At 38.7% G+C, this 24,305-nt stretch overlaps 1 protein-coding gene across 2 annotated transcripts; it reads right to left on the bottom strand.

Moving 5' to 3' along the window:
- Nucleotides 1-261: 261 nt before the first annotated feature.
- On the bottom strand, nt 262-11,603 carry LOC110066723 (neuronal acetylcholine receptor subunit alpha-10-like). 2 transcript variants are annotated; one of them, XM_020773965.2, is made up of 7 exons: nt 11,514-11,603; nt 7,928-8,035; nt 4,640-4,782; nt 3,847-3,891; nt 3,035-3,144; nt 2,063-2,508; nt 262-1,571 (listed from the first exon to the last, which is right to left on the bottom strand). In XM_020773965.2, the coding sequence occupies exons 2-7, from the start codon at nt 7,989-7,991 to the stop codon at nt 847-849; spliced, it is 1,533 nt and encodes a 510-aa protein (XP_020629624.1). In that variant the 5' UTR covers nt 7,992-8,035; nt 11,514-11,603; the 3' UTR covers nt 262-846. The 2 variants fall into 2 exon arrangements, with proteins under 2 accessions (XP_020629624.1, XP_020629623.1); XM_020773964.2 differs by lacking the exons at nt 7,928-8,035; nt 11,514-11,603 and adding an exon at nt 5,180-5,527.
- Between the last annotated feature and the right edge of the window lie 12,702 nt (nt 11,604-24,305).

The raw sequence follows: 24,305 nt of genomic DNA, 5'->3' as shown, positions 1-24,305 counted from the left end.
ACTACTGCGGAACACAGGCCACAGTTATACTCTTCCCGCAATACGAACGGTACGTTTCAAACGTTGTCTCATGAATAGATGGCTTTTTAACGGTATGCCCTTCACCAATTTTACATAATTTGAATATTTGTAGGTTAATGCCGTATCTCCACTGTTTGTGGACTTATTTATATTTTTGTAACAAGGAACGTTTGATTCTTTGGATTTTTATAAACAGCGATTTTTTGTTACCATGCAAGGATGTACATGTACAGCTCATGATTTCGATATAGAGAGTCGTCATCTCATTTATACATGCTTATTCACGTATAACAACAAACGTCGGAGAGCTGAGCCCCCTTAACTCAATGACAAAATATCGAGTTCTATTTCACACGTGATCAATCAAATATGTTTTTATTGCTGCTGCCGTTGTTGTTGTTTCGTTGATGTTCCTTTAGTGTCAACGAATTGGGTATCGAAAATGTCTGAAACAACTCAGTTTCATTGAAGTAATACTTAAACGTGGTAAATATGAATATCTAAATGCTGGGATGTACAATCATGCCAATGGCATAACAAATCGTGCCATCATTTTTATAGTTCTGCAACAAGTCAAGCACACGACCGGTGTGTCCCACGTATAACAACAAAAAGCTTCAAAGATGCAGGGCCTCTTGACACCATTCACAAAATGTCCCGCCCATTTGCATACTCATCCAAGTTATTCCAAATAGTCAACACAATTACAGCTTCATATAAGCCAATGCGGAGCTTCCATGAAGCTCGGCACTTGACCGAGCAGGCCAAGACGCCCGAAATTAAGAAGAGCTTCTTCTCAAATCTGAACCTTGCAACGTGCACCGATCACGCAACATAACCAGGCGCCTGCAAGAAACATCCGAATACAGTGACAAGCACAGCAATGCCAAACACCCAGAGTGACAGCTTATCCATGACCATGGCTGCTATCCGCCACTCCTCTTTGTGATTGTTGATCCTGTCGTCGACGATCGAGTTCTCCACAAGTGTGTCAACTCGCTCCAGGATCCTCTCGCCAAGCTGTAGAACAGGATCCTGGAAACCGTCCTGTTGGTTCAAAGAGATTTCCGACGCGTTCAGCGCTGGTGATACGGACAGAAAACCGTTTGCCGTTGAACTAAGGTGTCTATAATGACTGTCATAGGGGTTGTTGTTGTGGCTGTTCGACACGTGAAGTTTAGTCCTTGTTTGGTGTGTTCTACCAACCGGTTCCAAAGCCGTTTGAATGGTGGCCTTTCGACCCGTATCCTTACGCAGATTAGAATGTTCTTGAATGCGTTTGAGGTTTTCCATGCTAATTCCAAAGAAGTGGCCGAGGTAGCCGAGCACGTATTTTCGGACCCACTTTGGCATCTCGATGACATCAGAGTGGTAATACTTCAGGATGTAGCACGTCCAGACCAGGCCTACGGCCATTTCAACCATTCCAGCCATGTAGAACTTGGCGATGAGTGGGACCACATCTGAAGATGGAGGAATTGTTTCCGCTACCACCAACATAAAAACCGTCATGGCCAGAAGGATGGTTATTGTGAGGGAAATACGTTCACCTGTGAAGGGTAAGGTAACAATTTTTATTTAAATATTGACCTATTTTCTTTTCTTTACTTTACTTTTTGTTCATTTTTAGTTAGCAGGGGCAGCTGCTTCGTATACTGCTAAAATTTCTTCTCCTGTTACGGTAGGAAACCAAGACACCATCTTGCTTACAACTCTCGCAAGCTGGGAGGTGGACGGCACAAAACTACCCCGAGCTTGAGTAGCCAATAAGAATGCGTGAAAAGCACTCTCCACTGATTTGGTATATACTATATAGATCACGGAGTCTCCTACGGAAACCATGTAAAACAGTCTTAAAGCAATTTTCAAACCTTTCTTTTAGTTAAACTAATGCTTTCACCGTGTTGAAGCAAAGACTGTGTGAAGGCTAGGAAGACTGCCCCACCCTCCCCTCCCCTCCACTCCCAACCACCCGGTTTAACGGTCGCAAAGGAGACCACCATACAGTGGCAGAACCTTTAAGAAAACGAGATTAACTCACCTGACTCTGCTGGAAGTACAAAGGATACATTTATCAACACAGTGATGATGACCAGCGGTAATATCAGGTTCATCATATAGAACAGCGAACGCCTTCGGATGATGATCGTATACGTCACATCCGGGAACGGCTCCTCGCAACAGAAATACTTCAAAACATTCCGCCGGGCCGGAGCGCCGACAAGTTTCCATTCGGCGCTCTCGATGTAATTTCCCAGGTCAGCGGACATGCTCTCATTTGTGACGTCCAGCCGGAAGCCATCGTAAGTCCACGATCCGAATTTCATTTTACAATTCTGTGTGTCAAATGGGAAGTACTTAATGTCGATGCGGCATTTGCTCTTGAAGGTGACCGGCGAGAGCCATACATTTTTTCCCGAATGATGAAGAACAACCCTGAAGTTCAGGCGGTCCAAGTTGCCGCCAAAGCTTATGTCGTCGTCAGCGCTGCAAACGAACATGGTTAATGTTAACACCGAGTGTTTTAATTGGCTTCTTCAAACATGAGAAGAGACAAGAATAGATCTTAATAAATTGACTTACGGTCGGCACACAAGGGGACAATCCCCTTCGTGTGTACGCATAGGACACATATTACGGGGATAGAAAGCAAGCTGGTGCACACGAAGACAATATATATTGGCTCATTTCTATGTTATAGGAGGGAAGGAAGGGGGGGGGGGGCAGTTTGCAAGAGAAGGGTACGCGACGCGACATTGAAAACTGAGATCATCTTGTCCCTACTTCATGACGCACGAATTCAATTTACTTGAATTTTCCGCAATACGTTGCGAGGACAAAAACAGAACTTTTTTCTGGGCGAGCCTTCAGGGACCTAGCATATTGAAGTTCTCTATCGCCGCATCTAAAATTGAATCTTAGGTGTCAGAAATGACTTTCCTTCACAAATGCATTATCGACAAAAAAATGGATGGGTAAATAAGTACTGGATACACAAAACTCCATTACTTACTTCTCATACAGAACAATATCCGGAAGCCAAACATTCTTTGGAGCAACATTAATTGTTGTTAATCCACCATATTCGCTGCTATTCCATGCTAATAGTGGATTATTCCAAATCTGAGGACAGATATCCAGCACGATTAAACCTCAAATTAAAGCAGCCTTGTTACGTGAATCTAACTCGACGCAACTGACTAAACAACAAAATATCGATACTTACCCAAGATGATACTGTGCTATGATTGCTAACTTCGTTGAATGTATATTCTCTTCACCAACTCCTTATATCTTATGTGCACTTTTGTGTGTCTCTGTGTTCTTTCTTGCTTCCTTAATCGCTTTCATTCCCTAATCTGTGCGTATTACTTCAGTGTCGCCTTCATCTATCTTCCTGGTTGCTAACTAAATTCTATACTTCTCACCGTCTCCTTTCTTTCTACGATATGTGTTTACTGTACGTCCGAGGATCACAAGACTATGACACAGTCGTAAGAACATGTCTCAAATCCTTCACTGAAGATTATGTGTCTTATTCTCCAACTGAACAGGTAACGTAGACTAGAGTTCGGAAGTACTCCAAAAGATGATACGGGCTGTGACAACACTCAGACTGAGTTTGTGTTTGCACCGAAGGAAAATTCGTGTTCAACTGTGATCAAAGTTAAGAAATACAATGAAAGATAGAAAGGAGGTGATGAGGTTTGGCGTGCAAAGATGACCTTCTATTAACCAGCCCTGTACTCTTTCACATCACCGTCCTATTGTAATCTTTTTATTTTACAGATAACTGATATAGAAGCACATGTTAATAGGTCTTACCTGCCTTACCCAGGCGCTAGTCGTTAGAATTTGATTCTTTTCATCCTAAAGAGCAAAGGAATACCTTCAGTCCGTTATAGCATTTTAATTCGTGCTATACATATGGTGTGGTAAAACATACACAGGACTAAAGCTTTGGAAATAGGGTTATATAAACAATAGCCTCCATTTGGCGCGAAAATATGCTCGGATATTTGTCCGCAGACATTATCTGTTCCGAGAACCGAACAGTTTTCCGAAAGCTTAGCTCGAGGAAAGCTGTGAGCTTTGGGGAACAGACAATGTCCAAGGCGTGAGGGATAATCTCCAAAGAGCGAGGGACTGTGACAGTTAAATGAGCTAGTTCCCGACACTTGATGTACAAGATTACTTTCAAACAGAAGAGAAAAACCTGAAAACAATAGTCAGAATCATCCGAGAAGTAATAACCAGAATTAACAATCGGCTCCGAATGCACAAGATTAAGATGGATTGCCAACAATACACTTGAAAACAATGGCCATTTTTTAAGATGCGCTGGCCATAAGGTACCTCCTTTTTAAAATTATCTGAGAAGAGAACAGAACGAGCCTGGCCAGGCAAGATGAACCCGAACCACTCGATCCAGAGTCTAACACATTAACCATTAGCACGGCCACAGCCCTTCTCAGACATGGATTGGCGTGTACAAAAGTACAGCTGCGAGAAAAGGTCGAAAATGGAAAATCTCAACCACATAACAATAGCGACTTTGTCATTTTTACGCCGGAACGAAGAAGAAAACCTGAATGTAAAGCTGTTCGGAATATCTTACCACATCCACGATCTGATTGAGCGTTAAACCAAAAACAACAACGACCGCGTCTGAATCGTTCACAACAGGTCGTTCGTTCTTGTCGTAGTCGGAGTGGAAGAGCTTCTTCAACAACGCCCGTTCATATTTACTGGCATGGCAGCCTGCAAAGAAACAAATCAAAAATAACCATTGACTCCCAAATAGTAAAAATATCACCGAGTCTTTTTTAAAATGAAATATTTAATGAAACATTGCGATCGGTTCTCCTTTGAACTAATTGTCAAAGGGAACTGAACAGCTCCCTTTGTAACCCTTTTAAACCCAATTTAATAAAAGATCTACAGAATCTTATTTTACTGTGCTCGTATTCGGTATCCAAAGCATGCTATAAGCTCTATTTACCGTCACGTTAGCGACGTTAACCTATATATTCAGTGAGTCAATGACTTTGCAACCTACGATATAATGTTAGTTTAGAACTTTTCCTTGAGTTAAAAATATACTGGACTGATGATCATATTAATAGAGAAAGGGTTCTTATATAAACTCATGGACAACCTTTGCACATTGTAATTGGATTTTCCCAAACAAAGTTAACGAAAAAAGGGTGCCAATGTTCTCGCCAACAAACACGATTGATGTCGCGTGCGTCAAATCTCGCATTCGCAGTTTGCTCAGACATGAAATCCTCCTAAAAACAATTCACAACTGACAAAATAAAAATTTCTTTCACCAAATTCACGACATATAGTATTAAGGCTGCAGCTGAAGTAAGACAGGAAGTCTAACCGACCTGAAACAATTTAGACAGCGAATAGAAAACGACATTCACATCTATGAGGAACACCTGACAAAGCCCCGGAAAAATTTCGCAACACCCCTGCCAAAACGGCACGGGTTTTCTAAATATAATTTTAGCTGCTACTAAATTAAGCTATTTTCTGTTTGGTTCCGCCAAGAGTATTTTAGCCTGGAGCAAACGCGGGAAAAGGGAAGGAAATTGATTACATTTGTTCGACCAGGCTCGTCTTACTAGGGACATATATCTGGGCCAAACACTTCCCGAACTATTCCTGGTTTCCGAAGCATGAAACAAACCTATATGATTTACTGTACAAATAGTAAGCTGGATGTTACAGACTAAAGGATCGTTTATTCAATTTAAAGCTGAGGTCAAACAGCTGAGGAGAATTTTAATCAATGCAAAGAACAGTTCTTCATCTGCTCAAACATATGAAACGCTCTAAAAGGCGAGGGAACGAATCAATGAACAGCGTCGCTCATGGGCAAAACAAAAGACAGTCCATTTGGATAAATATGCGGTCAATAAATAGAGGACACAGCTTTTAAACCAATGAGAAGAAAAACAGAAACTCTTTTAAAACGCCTTTAGAAAAAAATGCGAAGGGGATTCATAACCCTGGGAGATACTAGAAATAAAGACCACGAGAGTCGTGTAACAAAAGGCATTCTCTTGGTTTTGGTTTTACTTAGGAAGACGGGACCAACTTTAAACACTTAAACAGACTCCATTCCAGCCAAACTGATCACTTAGTTAAGCAGATTGTCTTATTTTCCACACCTTATTCTATTCTAATGTAGTCAGTTCACAATTTCATTTCTATAAATAACGTTACATTTCTTGTAGTAGTTTGCAATAAAAAAATTTGGTGACATGCCGTCGCCGACGTGTCATGTTTTTATATCGCTACTGTTTACTTGAGAATTGATATGGGGTGTATTTTGGAGATATAATATTTTGGGGTGTTATGTCATGCGGGTACTTTAGGGGGGGGGGGGGGAAGAAGAGTTCATTAACACGCCATTTGCACCTCTCCGTCAGTACACAGCCTGCGAGTAGGACACCTTTGCAGGTGTCAGCTAAATATGCTGCCGGCGTAGCAACATTTAGCGAGAATGTCACAACACAGCTTAAGCCCCCTATTAATAGTTTCAGGCTTTTATGCGATAGAATGGGCAAATTTAGGCTCACCCACTAGCTCTCGAAACGAGTTAATTCATTGTTTCTTTAAACAATAGATAACAGGTGACAACAACGCCCCTAGCCCTAAAAAACCATTACAGGTAGTGCTTACAACGGGCTTAAGAGAAGAGAGAGGTTCCAGAGAAGCAATGTCTCACTGAAAATTTGAGGAGAACTGGTGATCTGGAATAAAAACGGCGGTTTTTTCTTCATTTCGACAAAAATGCCTTTATTATACACACTTTTTTGAGCGGCTATAAGCAATGCTAGCCTTTTCGTGACTGCGAAGGACCAAATTAAATTATGATCACCCTGCAGCGTTTAGACTGAAACCCCTTTTAGAGAAAACTATGCTACTTTTTATATCGTAACTCAAGATAAATGCAATGAATTATTAAAAAATTCCCGAGGCTTTATTGCCTTAATAAAATTGATAAAATATACCCGCAGTAATTGAGAAAAGCAAAGGTTAAAACTACAGTCTTATCACAACGGCCTCGCAGGTTTTGTAAATTACAATACTATCGGTCGGATCATTGATTGATAATATCGGTGTCAAATGCTGTTTGTTTGCTACTTTTAATGGAAGGTTTAAACGGTTTATTGTATACCAAAGACGGCAAGGAAAGATACAAAACGTGTAGAATATTCCCGTGAATAAAAAGGAAAGATAAACAGCGGTTTTGTGACGCAGTAACCCACGCCACAAAACACTTAAAGGGCTTTATAAATTAAACGTTTTACGGCGAGTTACAATCATTCTGATGCATCACAGTTAAAAATGACTTTGCAGTGGATTTTTGCTTGTTTCTACGTATATCTTTTTTAAGGCCCCGTCCACTGCGCCGGAGGAATTTGAAAACGGAGGTTCCACTTAGAAAACGCATCAAATGTTTTACGTCCACGCTACGCCGATACACACGGTTATACAGACGTCATGGTTTTCGGAAAGCTCCGTTTCAAAATGTTTTCCGTCCGCACTACAAACGCAAAGCCGGCGTTTTCAAATTCTTCCGGCTAGTAGTGCGTTTTCAAGCTCCGTTTTCAGTCGGTCCGGATTAGTGTGGAAGGTAGGCCTAATCGTAGAAATGAAGCTGCGTTTTCAAATGTCTCCGGCGTAATGTGGACGCTGCTTTATGCATCGCAGTTAAAAATGACTTTGCTATGGATTTTTGCCGTTTTCTATGTATATCTTTTTCTAGTCGTTAACCCGTTAACGTACGAGGTACCATACTCAATATTAACAGTACATTCTAAACGTAATGCAACAAGGTCGTACGCTGTATCTAATTACAACACAGTCACTTCAAACATGAACGTACCTCCAAGAAACGCAGTCCAAGCGAAACACAGAAAGATAAACTCCAAACTTCTGGAAATTTCCATTATCAGATTCTAAAAGTACTCTACACCCAACAAGACGGTACCACCTGAAAGTAAAAGAAAACCATTTATTTTTTCATTCGGTCGAGAAAAGGGTGGATGGTAATTTACACCTCTATAAGGCATTATCGAAAGGCTACCAGTTCAGCTGTTGATGAATCGTAAGTTTAATTTAGCTTTGAGATTTTTACATAAATATTTCAAAGGTCGCCGGCAGCCCATTAGAAACCTGACCTATCTTTACTATTAAAGGAGGCCAATGTCCGACTGAAAGAACTGTCGTGTTTCAAGGGAAGCTTCTATGAAATTCTAGCACTCGAAAAAAAAAAAAATACTCGAGTAAAATTTTATTGCAAAATCAAACGATTGGCATATACGTACGCTCATAAAAATATGACTTTTGAACTATATATATGAATTCATGTTGTATCTAAGAAAAAAGCTTCTCTGTCTTAATGGTAGAGATAGCAAATATCGATATATTAGTCAATTTTTAAACAAAGAACTCTGAAACACACTGATCTATATCTTCGGCCACTGGATCTATAACACGGGGAATACATTGTTTACTCCGTTAGGTGATTTAATAAAGACTTTCTTTAGCATTCAAAATTGTTGGGATAGTGCACTGAAAGACAGAATATTAGATAACAAAAGCGCTAAGTGTCACACGAAAACTTTAATCTCCTTTCCATTAACATGGCCTTTTCAAAGCCTACAACCAGCGCAGCACCACGCAAGACATATCACTTACATACTTAACGTTTTTACAGTTAATAGTCTCCCAAATTGGTGGTAGACACAACTCACATAACCCGCCTTGGTGTGTTCAACTTCTAATAGGCAAAGCTAATGTCGCTTATTTTCACCTGGGTAAATTAACGTGCGAACCGAAAATCAAGAGTCACCTTTTTCGCAGACGCCAACCGTCCACGCACTGAATTATTAAACTACCTATTGACAAGCGTAGGCTTGATGTTCCTTATAAACAGGTTAAACTGGACAGCGGTACAGAGCATTCAGTAATTCCAAGTCTGCCTGTCCACAGACACAAGAAAGATCGGAAACACTTCACGTAATACTTACAAAATTCTAGCCTAATTAAACCATATTTTTAGCTCAAGAAAAAATACTTCGCACATGCATACATATATGACTTTATTTTATCTCGAATTTACAAAGTAGTTAAAAAGCTAATATCTTCGAGGAAAATAACATTGTAAATATAAAACAACAAGAACTACTAGTAACTGTTATGTTTGTCTTCGTTATAAAAATTGCACAACATCAAACATTTCATTTCACTCAGCGACTCCACGCGTGAATGCTGGCCACATTAACCGAGATGGTTGGATTTAAAGGAGTTTGAGATGACAAACTGTCTGAAGTTTAGCTCAAGCTAAAACAGTGGCCGTAATAACGAGTTGGCCCTAGGGCGGTGTCCAACCGTATTTTTCTTTTCGTTTTTCTGTCGCGTCAGTGAAAAAAACGTTTGCATACTTCTGTGACTGTCAATGATCAAAATATGTGGATGTAACAGAATTAGAATCGCCTAACGTAACAGTGGCGGACCAACAGGCGCTCAATTAAATGAGAGGGGGGAGGGGGTGGGATCGTATTCCAACACGGAGGGAGATTCGTCTATTTGTCTAGGTCACCAGTCCCCTCTGATAGGTTTCCACCTGATGTGCATGGTTAGCTTAGTAGCTGTTGTTATAAGTCGCCACAAACAACAGCTGTAAAGGAGACTGAAAAGAGACTTCTATTTTGATCCATCAGCCAAATGGAAGTTATATATTTCCAATGAAACACACTGAAAAATTTGCGAAAGGCGTTTAAGTTCTCAGCTCGTATTCCATCTTCATTTTCCTAAACTGAACAACATTGCTCCTTTTGAGCATCAACAGATTTCAACTTACAATTTCTATACAGAACTGTAAATTGAGGAGCCCCTGGTGAATAGAATGCAGAGAATAACCAACTTTGAAAATCTTTTCAAAGAGTAATGGAAAAGTAATATTGATATACGGAACCAGGGACTGAAAATGTCAAAACAGATCATCTTATCGCGCGTGAAATCGCTGCTCAAGCGCCAATCACAGATGTACAACTGTCAATACATTCTTGGCGGTTCCTGGAGTTTCCTTTGTTCCCTTCCAACTAAATATTACTAAAACTACGAATAAAAAGCGCTGTGAAGTGAATAAACAATTCTAAAGAATACCACGCTGTTAAAAAGTCATTAACGTAAAGTCGAAGAAGATTTATTGGCACTCAATTGACTTTTTAATATTCCTCACTGTTGTGTATTCATTTGAACGCGCGAACTTTGGAGGAAAACCAACAATTACTGACAAAGGCAACAAATAGAGTCGTAACGAAATGGAATCTTGTGCAGATTACAAATTGTAGCCAGGTGGAAAGGAATTATTGAAACTTGCTATTGTTAATCTTACAATACTGGGAGTACATATCTCTCAGTTAATTGAATTTGGTCTCCAATCTCGCCTTGACATTACGTTTTTGAAGCAGGGTAGGTGTTAAGCCGTTAAATAAAATAACCTGCTTAACTCAAAATATGATTGTGTTTTACACGATCGATCTTTTCAAAGGGCCTCTGTGTATTTTGTTAATGTTATTACTTGAAACATGGCCAGGCATAAACTTAGGCAAGTTCTCCTTTGAAAAAGTTGATCAAATTTACGTTAATTGACGAAGTTTCGCACATTTCACATGCAGCGCTGGCCCGCCTCTTATAAGTAATTACCAGTTTCCCCTTTGTCATTTATATTAAGTGCAAAATTAAATTTCGTACTTGCTAACTTGTCATGAAATTCACGCACGGTAGACCTTAGCCTCAATTTTACACTGAGTTGGTACAATTATGCATTTTCAACAAATTTCAATTTGCTGTCATGTCTGTCTGTATTACAAGGGGTGTCCAATTTCGCCTATATTCCGGGTTTAATACAGAATTCCAAACTAACCTTTATTTGAACATAAGTGAGAAATACAAATAGATCAAGGGTGAAAATGTTTTGAAGGCACTTCTCAGCGGTTTGTGTTGCACGCAAGCCTAAGATTCGATAGAAGTTCCTGTTTTAAGCCCGACTGCCAGCGTTTATGACAGCAAAATTCATCTGTCATATGTCGTTGGTTTGTCGTTGCTATCAGACCCACAAATCTTTCCACGTTGCAGTTTGAAAACTAAAGTAAAACTTATCAAGTAACGTTTGTGCAATGTCGTTCCACTTTGTATTAAACTTTACAAGCAAACTTTCGTTAAAAAGATCTCGGTTACAGCTTTTACGACGCGCTAACATTGAGAAAATGGTTATCCAGGACTGACATAAAGCTTTGCACAAAACACGTCCCGCTACCCTGTTTATACTATCCTAAAATTATACCGCTAGGAGCAATACACAAGCTGACTCTTTGAAAACATAGCAAGGACCGACACTTTAAGAGAAAAAGCAGTTATTGCATACAAAGGATCTAAACAAGAAACTAAAATATGATACTCACGCCTTTGTTGGAAGATGATATTTACACAACGAAGTTGAACCACTTCAATGAGAACTGTCCTTCTCTCTGTTTCGTTATTTTCTTGCACTGAAAATCAAAAGTAACGATCACATTTCTGTCGCATATGAGCTACTGTACATTACGATGAAAGAAACACGACGACTTCATTTAGCAATTACTATTACAGATGATCATTGAATGTTATGCAAAGACTGCCATATCAATTCTGCGAGTAAACACCTTTAAAAAGAGCGCAAATGTGCCATTGTCTCTCTTCGCCCGATGCATTGGTTTCTACAAACCTTCAATGTATGCGAATAATTTACTATGATTGATGACGAATGGTTTTTTTAGCGAACACATTCGTCGTGCTTCGACACTCTTAACACAACACCATGGCTACCAAGTACCTTTCCGTCCTGGTTTTCCTCCCAAGAGAGTACTTCACACCAAAAACGATGCCGCAAGGAAAAAGATAAGAACAGTAAATTCCTCAAAGTAACTTTCCAGACAGTCTGCTTAAGCCAGAAAGAGGATAACAGAGACGGAATACAAGAGAAAACAAACCAGCGAACCAGCGAACAATTACCAGCAATAATTATGTAAAGTTTGATGGCTTTTAGTTTTAACGGGTTGTATTCAAATGGAGTTGTGTTTTGTTTTTTACAAACATAACGTGGCTTTTGTTCCACGCTACAAAGGGATTGATGAGTTAAAAGAAACCTGATTACACGACGAATGCTACTTCGAATGGAAGACCCCCGTCGTTAGTTACTACATCTTTCAGCGGATGTTCTTTGGCAAAATGGTCAATGTAGGAACATGGAAATCAGTCTTAACTGTGTCGTTTACATATTTTAAACACCAGGAAGGCTTCAAGCGCGAGCTTTGAACTTCGGTCTCCGAGGCTCATCAATATTTAAACACAACAGTAAGCAGTGTTTAACGCTCAATTAGCTGCGTGTTCCATCCAAGTTATGACGTCAGCCAGGTCTATATATCGTTATCGTGCATGCACGGAAATTAATCCTTAAGCATTCAACTAAAAAAACGAAACGTGACTTGAAAATAAAACATGAGTGGACTACGTGCTTGTAGAGTATATTGTGCATCTTTTGGTTAAGTTGTATCCTTGAATTTTCAAAACAATGGAGTACACATTTAATGAGGTAATGAAGAGACCGGCTTCTCGGGTGTGTTTAGCTGCCTAGACGCCCTTCCGGCCATAAAACATCCGCCATTATGAGATAAGAAACATGGACTTATGTAGCCAACGATGACATGTTGGCTATCTAATAAAGAAAGCCGTTTCTGAACACCGGCAATCCGTACCTACTCTCCCTACTATTACCAGCTTTTTCTCACAGTCCTGGTGCATTTTCATACATATCCATGTTACAAGTTGTTACATTTATTTTGAACAGGCAAAATCTGTTTTTCCACACAGTTATTTCTGAAACTACTCCTGTGTGTGTAAGAGACCCTCAATTGTTCCTTTCTCTACCATCCACGAGAAAAATGATAGAAAACAGTTGCAGTAGCATATGGCGCGAGGTGTTTACGGGGGGCTTGATTTTACGGATTCAGATTTTCTGGATTTTCTGGTATTTCATTTTGATTTTCGAATAGGAGATGTTTTTGATGCACGTAATCGAAAAGGTTGTAGAAACACAATGTTCATTTGGAAAACATGTTTAACTCTCGGCTTTATAATTATTACTCAGTTGCTTGCAACGAGCTCTTTTTCGGCTGCGATGGATTACTCTGGAAAAGAACCACCTACGATGAATTGATATCTGCTTGTGTTCTGTAGGAGTGCTAATACCGTTTCCTTTTCTTATCAATATTCTTCGTCTTCAGAGTAGCGTTAACCTTTGCGGAAAATACAGCAATTGTGTAGGAACAGCTTTTTTCGCGTGAACTTTTTTTGAACTTCTTTCACGGGTCGTGAAGGAAACCGCAAAAATCGCAAATATGGGGTGCTTTCCATAATGTCGGAGCGATCGGTCAGGAACCAGTGGGAATACCCGGGGAAAATGGAACGACATTTTCCTACCCAACCGGGCCAACCAAGAGGAATGGCTCTTAACATCTTTTTAATCCTTTTCCGAATTCCCTACATAAGTAAAGAGAAGTAGGGCAATGAACCGGTTTGACAAAATGGAACGGCAAATTTCGGTCGGAATATTCCGGGGGGGGGACGCTAATTAAAAAAATTTGGCCGGTAGACTGGAGCTCTTATTCGAAGGGGGCGCTAATTCGAGGATCTACGGTATCTCGAATTCCTTGCTATCTCGAACTCAAAACATTCACCCTTGGACACGCTTTTCAGTCAATTCACTGTTCCCCATCTTGAACCCTCGCAACCTCGAACTGCACTACTATCTGGCACTGCACTAAAATGTCTCGTAAACGTCAGCTCACCGAGATAAGAAATAAATCTGACTCTCCACCGTTTGTCCAACACATTATATTATAGTGTACGATTTGGCTCTAAGAACTGCACAATCTTTTGCTTCTCGTATTTTCTTTATGCAAGGCATGGCACAAAAAGAGTAATCCCGCTGAGCTACTGAACATCACATATAGGGGGCCGTATTATTAAATTTTAAAACAAAATTCTCGACATTGAGTTTTCCATTTCATTGCCAAACATTGTGATCAACTATTAGTTCGTGTGTACTTTTTGATTCGTATACATGTAATGGAAATATACCAGATTGAAACTTAGTGTTGCATGGAACTAGAGACTCCATTTTGACATGTACCTCAGCTAGAATTTGGTCAGGATTAGATGATATAATCTTCTGGAACGGTCTCGTTAAAGGTCAGTTGTTTGTGATGAATTATCGCTAGATCTGGCCCGCCTGAGAAACTTCAATACTGTTTGCAAGAGGCCGATAAGGTATTGACCTCGTTGATCTAAAACTGGCCAGTTACTATTTCTTTCCTGGAAGTACTTTCTTTTCTAACCTAAATCGTTTTGTTTCCCTTCATAACGTTCCGTATAAAAAGTGTTGGAGATGAGCAAGACGTCCAACCAAAATCCCGACAAATATATGGAGAGCTTCCGAGTCCCTTTAATGAGGTCCATAACTAATTTTATTGACCCGTTTCAGTCACTTATCAGTACCTTTCATTATCAAAAAAAGTTATCTGGACCCGTAAATTGTACCTGATATCTCTCATAGTGAACACCTTTTGTATCTGTTGCACTTGTTATTACGCATTTTTCATTTCGAAACTTGTCAGCTAGTTCTATGCAATTTATGGAAAAGGAGGAACTTGAAGTCCGGCCTTCTTTGTTTAAATTATTTACCTTCTGTCGTTGTAAACTACTTTTGCATAACAACCTTTACTAACAATCTTTACTTTAAGGTTTTCCCCGAAAAAGTTGACACTTGACATGGATTTTAGTCGGTAAAAATTGTTTTTGCAATTTTCCTTTATTTTGGCTGGAAATGTTTTGAACGATTGTGAAAATTGCAAAAGAAAACGATTTCGACTCGCTGTACTCGGTCAAAGGAAAATACGCTGACGGTGCTCGTGCGCAGGCGCTCTTTGCCTTCACGTGAACTGCGCAAGGCACTACGTAAGCCTAAATGTCGAGATGGGGTTCGTTTGACAGCTAATTGACAGTTCCAGTCAAGCCGCTTTAAAAGAACGTGAGTAAGATCTTTTAAACCAGTTGTGACAAGCTGAGCTGCAAGTGAGACACTTTCCTCCGAGAGACATCTTTAAGCCATCCAGAGGTGAGACAAGGTGAGCGATCGAATGCTAGTTTCACTCCTTCCTTTGTTAGACTACAGCGAATATGAACCAGAGGGTGTTAGTAGTGGCGGGCTTGCACGACATGACAGATAGGTAATAAAGCAATTTGGAATAATGGCGGAAAAGAAATCGTGGTAGCATTAATAATGACGTGAGGTACTTATCAGTTTGGCCCTCAAGAGATGTTCTGGTAAACATTTTCTCTTATTACGTGCGGTCTAAAGGGTTCGGAAAATTCTGCTAAAAGTTTGGCGGAACGTTCCGGATGAAAAATAAGAAAGAAGTCTTAGAAACCATATGCACCTGTATCATCATAGACCTCTTAGCCCGCGAGCAGGCTCTCGCTGCCTCTGGTCTCATTCATTTCATATTCAAATCTGCTCAATTTTTTAACGTCGTCGTGCGAAGGTTAACATTGAATTGAAGTATTCGAGAACTGTTTTTTTTTATTCAGTTAGAGATTCTTTTCCGATCATTCATGAAATTTTTAATGTGGTTGGGGCATTTATTTTACAAATCGTTTACTAAATGCGCCTCTTACCATGCAGGCTCTAGTTTCTAAGCTCTCCATCCCCACGTCGTTCGTTCCGCCACGCGAGTCGTTCGTAAACTCGCTCGCGCGCCAAAGAGATAATCCAGATACCAGCGCATTCAAGAGTGCAAAACTCACACATTTGAACCTGCTCTCAAGTTATAGACCTGTAGGATGCGAAAATCTATGCATCTTTTTTCTGCCTATCATTTTGTTGGGTAACTAAAGACGTTTAAGTAATTTAACGATCATATAGTTAGATTATTACATTTACGGTCACCCTTGTTATATGTATGATTAAATCAGTTTATGACATTTACAGTTTAAAAATTTAATAGCATTTACATTTATGGTTATCAGGGTATTTCTAGATGACATATTGTTCATGAACAATTTTTCTCTTGTTTACATCATCAGACATAAAGTCTTTGATCTTTGTGGTAGTCGACATCTTGTCCATCAGCTTGACCAGGGTCACACAAGTTGAAAGCGCATGCGGCAGTCTGAGCAGTGGGAAAAGGATAAACAACTGCAAGAAAGAATACCTTAAGCAACGAAAACTTGGAGCGCTAGAGAAGAAGCTAGTGGTACGAGAAGATGACGAGAAACAAGCCACTGATTTCTGACAGTCTTTTTGAATCGCTAGTACAAGTAAAACTGGAGTTTGATTCAAATAGAATATAACACTGAAGTAGCAGATTAACAGCTTTTTGTAACATGAATCTCATTAACGAGGGCAGAAATAAACTTGTAGTAATCGGGATTTAACAAGTGCTAACATGCGACAAAGACACCATCAATTTTAATTTGTGCAACGAAAACAGCCTGGTTAAACTTGCTGGTAGAGAAATTAAAGACCATCAGTGCTAAGTTTCTTTGTTTTGATTCTCTTCACTGGAAAAGTTGAAAATTTACATGGACATGTCAATTTTAATTAACAGTATGTAAATCTTGATTTACATTCTTTGTAAATTACAATTTACATGTTAGGGTTTTGTAAAATAAATTTACAGGAAATTTACAGCTTTTAGTACAGCATGTAAATGTTCTGTAAATAGTGATTTACATTGTCTTTGTCGACAATGATCATTTGAAGAACATGTAAAAACCTGTAAAATATTTTACGCACTTTTACAGTATCTGCCTTTGTAAAAAACATGTAAATTGCTTTGCTAAACCATGTAAGAAACGTGTAAATAATTCAAGCGAATGCTGTAAAAAGTCTGGAAATGTTATGTTTGTAACCCTGTAAAAACCATGTAAATGAAAAAAGGGGGCCTGTAAGAAACATGTAAAAACCATGTCAATGAAAAAAGGGGGCCTGTAAGAAACATGTAAAAACCATGTCAATGAAAAAAAGGGGGCCTGTAAGAAACATGTAAAAACAATGTAAATGAAAGAAAGGGAGCCTGTAAGAAACATGTAAAAACCATGTAAATGGAAAACATAGGAGTTGCACGGGTGCGGTGGGGCGCTGTAAATAGCCTGTTAAAAACATGGAAATTAAAAAGGGGGACCTTGCAAAGGCTGTGAAAACAATTTAAATGAGATAATGGGGGTTTTTCGAAAAACTGTAAAGACCACGTTAATGTAAAATGGAGAGACTCTTAGAAAAAAAAGATCTAAATTTAAGAGAAGGCCTGCCTAAACCCTGCAAAAACCATGTAATGGGAAAGTGGGCTTATTTAATATAACTCTGGTGTAACGGTTCAACCAACGGAGACTGTTCAAATGATGTAAATTCCAAGTTATCGACAGGTTCGCTATCCTCCTGTAAACGGTTGGTTGGATTTTGCAAAGAAATAAATGAAAAGTTACCCCGGCCAGGTTAAACTTGGGGGGACGGGGAGGAGAGAGAGGAAGGGTTGTCTCGGGTAACCGTGAACATATAAATGGGACCTTTTAAAGGCGCGTAAAGTTAAAATGTAACACCGCCCTAAAGCCCCGTAAACCTACCGTGAAGCCTCCATTAAGGTGCCTTTTACGTTGAAGCAGTTGAACTTCTCTAAAGCCCAAGTGTGTGCTATAGTGTGCTTTAAATTGAAGTTGGGTTAGAAGGTATGCACCAAACTAAATCGCTGCATTGATCGACACCGCACTAAGCTGTCTTCTTGTGAACTTTCCGCGCATCCACAACGACAAAATAAAACTAGAATTAATACTGCACATGCAGGCGTCCCAAGCTTACGTCTCTAGAAAAGAGAAAAATTAATTCTCGGACACGTACGTATTTATTCATGAAGGACCATGAAAGCGTCACGTGTTGTGTGAGTTCAAGACGGAAAGAGCCCTAGTGACCGAATTTGAACTGACGCGAGTTAGGTTAGGCAGGGAACCATAAGGGACACAGCCGGCCCAACGACCTTTTTCTCTCGAAGGCTTTGAAACGCTGTTTTAGGCTATCTGGTTTACTTTCAAAGCTCTGTAGGTTAATTTTAGGTTGCGCAAAAAAAATTTATCTGTTCGGTTATTCTAGAGGAGCATGAGTATTCTCGTACTTATTAGGGCTTTTTTGTCCATTTCCCGAAAACGTTAGGACTTATCGCCTTTCCGAAAATGATAGCTGACTTTTTTTCGGTACCCAAAATGACATTTTTTTTTTTTTTGGTGATTACTACCGTTCTGTGCTTTCATTGCCGTCACTGTTATCCCAGTCCCTTTGTAAGAGCATACCAGCCTTGTGAGTGCACGATCTCCAACAAACAGGAATCAGCGGTCTTCATGTTAGGTACCAGGTCCTTTCGGCTCTCCCGCCATGTTTGGCAGTTCGTTGGAACTTGCATCGAACTCGAGCTCTGTTTTAGCGGGCCAAAATCCACTCTACCTTCGCTTCGTCATCGTGCACGGTTTCAAGGCAAAGTTTTCCGTTACCCAGAAGCTGGAGATAGCGATTACAGGCAACAACAACAACAACAACAGGTAAGCAAGTTTTGCATAAATTGAACGAGTAGAGTAAAGTAACGTCAAGATACGTATACAGTTCGTTTTGCCTTTGGTCGTGAATGTGTCGTTATCAAGGAGAAGTTACATTGCTTGTGGAATCGACTTTGTTGATGTTTACCTGCCGTGCATAAAGAGCTTTATTATCTGTTCTCGATAACCGAGCGTGTTGAGGGACACAATTTTCCTACAGTTTATGTGAACTAACAAAGAGAGGCCAACTTTCAATTGATTCTCTAATGACTGATAAATTTGGTAAAATCAAATCGATAACTTGAAACTTCCCTAGCATGTGAGTATGAATTTCTTTCAATTGATTGATAGCACTGATAACACTTACATTAATGTCAATTTATTGATTTATATCAATTTATGGATCAATTTTAATCGATTGCCTTACCCTGGGATGACCAGACAGCACTTTAGAGCCCTGTTACAGCTGTACATTTTACTTGTACGAAATTGGGCTCTTACCAAATACATGTAGGTTTCATGTGTCATGCATCTGTTCATTCATCTGTAGCAGGGCAAGAAAAAAAATTGTAAGTCACTTGCCCAGTGGGCCAGTCAATTTCAGTTTTCACTTGCCCCAATTTAAGTATTAGTTGCCAGTGTGGTGGCCAGTAAGGAAATCAGAGGACAAATGCAAATGAAGTACGCTGGGATTCCTAACTAATTCTTACTTTCAACCTAATAATTAACTAATCTTTAGGTGTTAAGTTTTGAAATGGAATGACTGGAAATTATCATTTATCAAGCTGGTATTTCTAGTCAGACTCACAAGACTACTGAGGCTACATTGTAATTTCACTTGTCCACCGGGCCACTGAACTTCTATTTTCACTTGCCCAAGAGCAAAATTTACTTGGCTGAGGATATCAGACCTGGGTTTTTCCTGCCCTGAGTAGATCACAGATAACACCAAAATGTGGTAAAAACAAAAGATATTCACATAAGCCATTACCAGAATGTGTCACAGAATCTGTGAATTTTTCAGGCGTGTGTCACTGATGTTCTTACTACATTTTAATGTCTTCTGTGATCTATTACTGAACAGATGTGCGACAACATAGAATCTATCTGCTTTGTAATACATAACAAAGAAACAAAAACAAACATTTATGACATCAGCTGTACCTTTGACCACCAATAGAGCATAAGTGCATGTAAGAAACAATCAAATTGTGCCTGCAAATAACTTGACTTATTATTTAAACATTGTTTGATAGGAGTTTGATTTACTATGCATTAATATTACAATGTAGAAAATGGTGAACATTGAATATTTACTGCCACACATTTTGAGTTTAGTTCTTCTACATCCTCTGACATTCAGTGCCTTCCAATCAGAGATGCAAAGTTTTTGTCACACAGTAGCTACAGATGTAGATGTAAGATCTGTTTGATTGACGAATATTCAGGGCTCAAAATAATGGCCGGTCAACGGGCAATGTCTGGCCAGAATGGTGACTTGACTGGCCAAAAACTTCACTCGCCGGTCATGTTGACCAGTCATGTCATGTTGAGACAGTCACGTTGTTCATTCTTGAATAAACAATCAAATCCCCAATTGTAAATCTGAGAGTTTTTAATCTCTTTTTTATTATGACCTCTAATGAAAACATACACCAATGCATACATGAATCTGTTCGAACAGCTGAAAACCATTCGCTTGCTGTTTGTCATGTGTTCAAGATCGATAGGAATGCCATTCGAGTGACTGGGGCTAAATCCGTTATGAAAAATATTAAGCCAATTTTTAAACGGTCTAGCAGTGACTGGAACAAACAAACTATATTTGTGGGTTTAATTTGGCTCACATTACATGTACTTGATTTTTTGCGTAAATATCCTGACCAGTCAGAAACGAGACATGACCGAGCTAAAATTACTTTGGCCAGTCAACATGACCGGCTACAGTCCGATTTCAAAGGTCATAGTGTAAATTGGAATGATAAGAAACTAAATAATAACTCCAGTGTAAAATTTGCTGATTGATATCATACACAGAATTTGCTGATTCATACTCAGACATAACTTATCTTATTTAACGAAATGTTTTATGTTACTTGTAGGGTGAAGTAAAATTGAGAGTGGTCAATACATGCATACTCCTTGGCATTGATGCTTGATCAGGAAAAAATCAGCCACTGAGAAGTCTACAGTACTTCTGACTCTATAAGGGGTCCAAGGCCCATTTCTTGAAGGCCCTGGAAACTTTTCAGGCCCACAAAGCCATCTTTAATTGAGCTGTGTCTAAAAACTAAGAGCTGTATATGCCTGAAACTTCTTGTGTGAAGGAAACCTCTGTTCATATTGAGAATAAGCGATTAAAACAGCTCTGTAAGCATAAGATTTCAGATTTTGGTATGGCTTTCTGGGTGCGAAAACTTTTTGGGACCTTCGAGAAATGGGCCCCTAGTGCATTACAGTCTAACATGGTGACCTTCGACACTTTGATATGCTCTGGCAGCTTTCTGGCATAAATTCAACCACTTTAAACATTATTTTTTAATGCTTTGAAGTATCACCTACACTGTACCTGTGTTAGTGAATTAGCATCAAATTTAAATATCTTAGATTGCTAGGCTGATACTTATTGTTCAATACAGCAGCTATAAGATTTCATCATAAAAAGAAAAGGCTATGTTTACATACATGTAGTACCAGAACAATAATTCATTAACTTATGATGTGTTATGGGAACTATGGTACTAGATAGGCCTTTCAATTTCAACAGGCCCCTATGAATGTTTTTTTACAGTACAGTTTTTTTTATCACAAAAAGAAAAAGTAAAATTTTGAATATTGTTTACAGTGAATGTTTTGTCAGGGGTCCAAAATGTTTGTACTGTTTGGATTCCGTACAGTTTTGGAAAAAGAAGGAAACTGTGACATTGTAAACATAGCCTAAAAGATGTCAGAAGCCTTGTTTTATGTTATGCAATGTAGTATTCCTTTGGCATGAATGTTTTTATGATGAATTTAAAATGTCAATCTCTATCTTGTGGTAAATGTTTTTTCTCCCTATTTTCTGTTATTTCAAAAGAACAATTCACTCTATGAAAAAAGTTGATCAATACTTCACACTTACATTGCAGTAATTTTCATAATAAGGTAAAGGTAAAGTCTGCAATGAGCCACGTGGCCCAACAGGCTGAAGCTTATCCCACTTTCTGTAGCGGGAAGCGACTAGGACTATTTCTACTCCCCCTGGATGAGATGCCAGTCCATTGCAGGGTTACCCCACCATTAAATTCGCTGATACCCACTTATACACCTGGGTGGAGAGGCACTGAGAGTAAAGTGTGTTGCCCAACAACGCAACAGAATGTACCCGCCTAGGGCTTGAACCCGGATCGCTCGATCAGGAGTTGAGTGCACTACATGTAACTATGAGGCCATCGTGCCTACCCATTTTTCATAATAATTATTAAGGCTAGTTTAATCCTACATTAATTACTTAGTAAGAAAAAACAGTTTATTCATTCATTTTATGACAGGTATTATCATTATGTTACATTTGACTTTGTGGATTTAGTATATATTTAAGACAGGTATCCATTCGCAAACAATTTTAATTTAGTAATACACCTAAATTGCAAAATTTTTACTAGTTGTAGCTGACAACAGTATAGTTCTTAATCATTTTATTATTTATGAATTAAATAGAGCTGAATATGACATGGTTTCGCACAATCTTGAAAAGGTCTTGAATTTTAGTAGTCTTGAAAAGTGCTTGAATTCGGTTAAAGGAGCTCAGTCATGGTATTTTAAACTATTTTGGCCTTGCACAAAATTACATTTAAGCCGTCTTGTTATGGATAGATAGAAAAGAAAACATGTTTTATTTGTTGCAATGTATACATTGTAAACCTTATTCATGGCATATAGAAACTATTTTAATTTTACTGAGTTTGTTCTGATTGCAATAAATTTCTGATTCTGTATAAATTTGCATATTTTCTACTATTATAATTAAGGTCAACAGATTTGATTACAATAAAACAGTACATTCCATGCATTTTTCTTCAAGTTATTATTTACAAGTCATTTATCGTACAGGGTTTCTGCCTCCCTTTTTGATTTCTATGTTATTTACAGGCTCCCTTTTTCCATTTCCAGGTTATTAACAGGCTCCCTTTTTCAATTTACAGGTTATTTGCAGGCTCCCTTTTTCAATTTACAGGCTATTTACAGGCTCCCCTTTTCAATTTACATGTTATTTACAGGTTCCCTTTTTCGATTTCCATGTTATTTACAGGCTCTCGTTTTCCATTTACATGCTATTTACAGGCTCCCTTTTTCGATTTCCATGTTATTTACAGGCTCCCTTTTTCGATTTACATGTTATTTACAGGCTCCCTTTTTTGATTTCCATGTTATTTACAGGCTCTCTTTTTCCATTTACATGTTATTTACAGGCTCCCTTTTTCGATTTACATGTTATTTACAGGCTCCCTTCTTTGATTTACATGTTATTTACAGGCTCCCTTTTTCGATTTACATGTTATTTACAGGCTCCCTTTTTTGATTTACATGTTATTTATAGGCTCCCTTTTTCGATTTACATGTTCTTTATGGGCTCCTTTTTTGATTTCCATGTTATTTACAGGCTCTCTTTTTCCATTTACATGTTATTTACAGGCTCCCTTTTTCGATTTACATGTTATTTACAGGCTCCCTTCTTTGATTTACATGTTATTTACAGGCTCCCTTTTTCGATTTACATGTTATTTACAGGCTCCCTTTTTTGATTTACATGTTATTTACAGGCTCCCTTTTTCGATTTACATGTTCTTTATGGGCTCCTTTTTTGATTTCCATGTTATTTACAGACTCCCTTTTTCGATTTACACGTTATTTACAGGCTCCTGTTTTCATTTTCCATGTTATTTACAGCCTCCCTTTTTTATTTACATGTTGTTTACAGCCTCCCCTTTTTTATTTACATGTTATTTACAGTATTATGGCAGCCTCCCTGTATTAAATTTACATGTTATTTACGGGTTTCCAGGTTGAATCACAAGAAATTTACAGGCTATTTACAGTATTTGCAGGAACAGTTTACATGTTATTTACATGATCTTAGCCCTTTGCTTTGAAACATTTACAGTGTTTTCTTCATCATTTACATGTTTCACTTAAAATATTTACATGTTTTTTACATGAAACCTCCAAAACATGTAAAAGGGGAAAAATCATGTAAATTATTCTTTACAGTCTCTTTTTGATTATTTACGTGTTAATTACATGTTATTTACATAATCTGTAAATTTTCAACTTTTCCAGTGTCTTTCGATTTAGCGACTTGAAGGTTTTAAATTATGTCACAAGTTGTAGCATATGTGTCGGAAATAAAATTCAGTTCAGTTTAAAGGAGCTCAGTCTCGGCATTCTGAGTTATTTTGGCGTCGTACAAAATTACATTTATTAAAGGTGGCTTACTACAGTTTTGATAGATTAAAAAAGCCCAACTTCTAGCTCTTTTGAAAAATGTTCCAAGATGTTTTTCCTTTCTCTATTTACTGTTTACTTAAGTTGTTGCA

This window comes from Orbicella faveolata, unplaced genomic scaffold, assembly GCF_042242905.1.
Source record: "Orbicella faveolata isolate gen_17 unplaced genomic scaffold, um_ofav_v1 contig_26, whole genome shotgun sequence".
In the NCBI taxonomy this organism is placed as follows: domain Eukaryota; kingdom Metazoa; phylum Cnidaria; class Anthozoa; order Scleractinia; family Merulinidae; genus Orbicella; species Orbicella faveolata.
This window is presented reverse-complemented; position numbering and strand designations above follow the sequence as displayed.

Excerpts from the sequence above, each read along its gene's own strand:
- LOC110066723 (XM_020773964.2), bottom strand. The coding sequence starts at position 5,303 with ATGTCTGAGCAAACTGCGAATGCGAGATTTGACGCACGCGACATCAAT. Across the intron at positions 4,783-5,179 it reads TCCAATTACAATGTGCAAAG|GCTGCCATGCCAGTAAATAT; the intron begins GTTGTCCATGAG and ends GTTTCTTTGCAG. Across the intron at positions 3,892-4,639 it reads TCAATCAGATCGTGGATGTG|GATGAAAAGAATCAAATTCT; the intron begins GTAAGATATTCC and ends TTTGCTCTTTAG.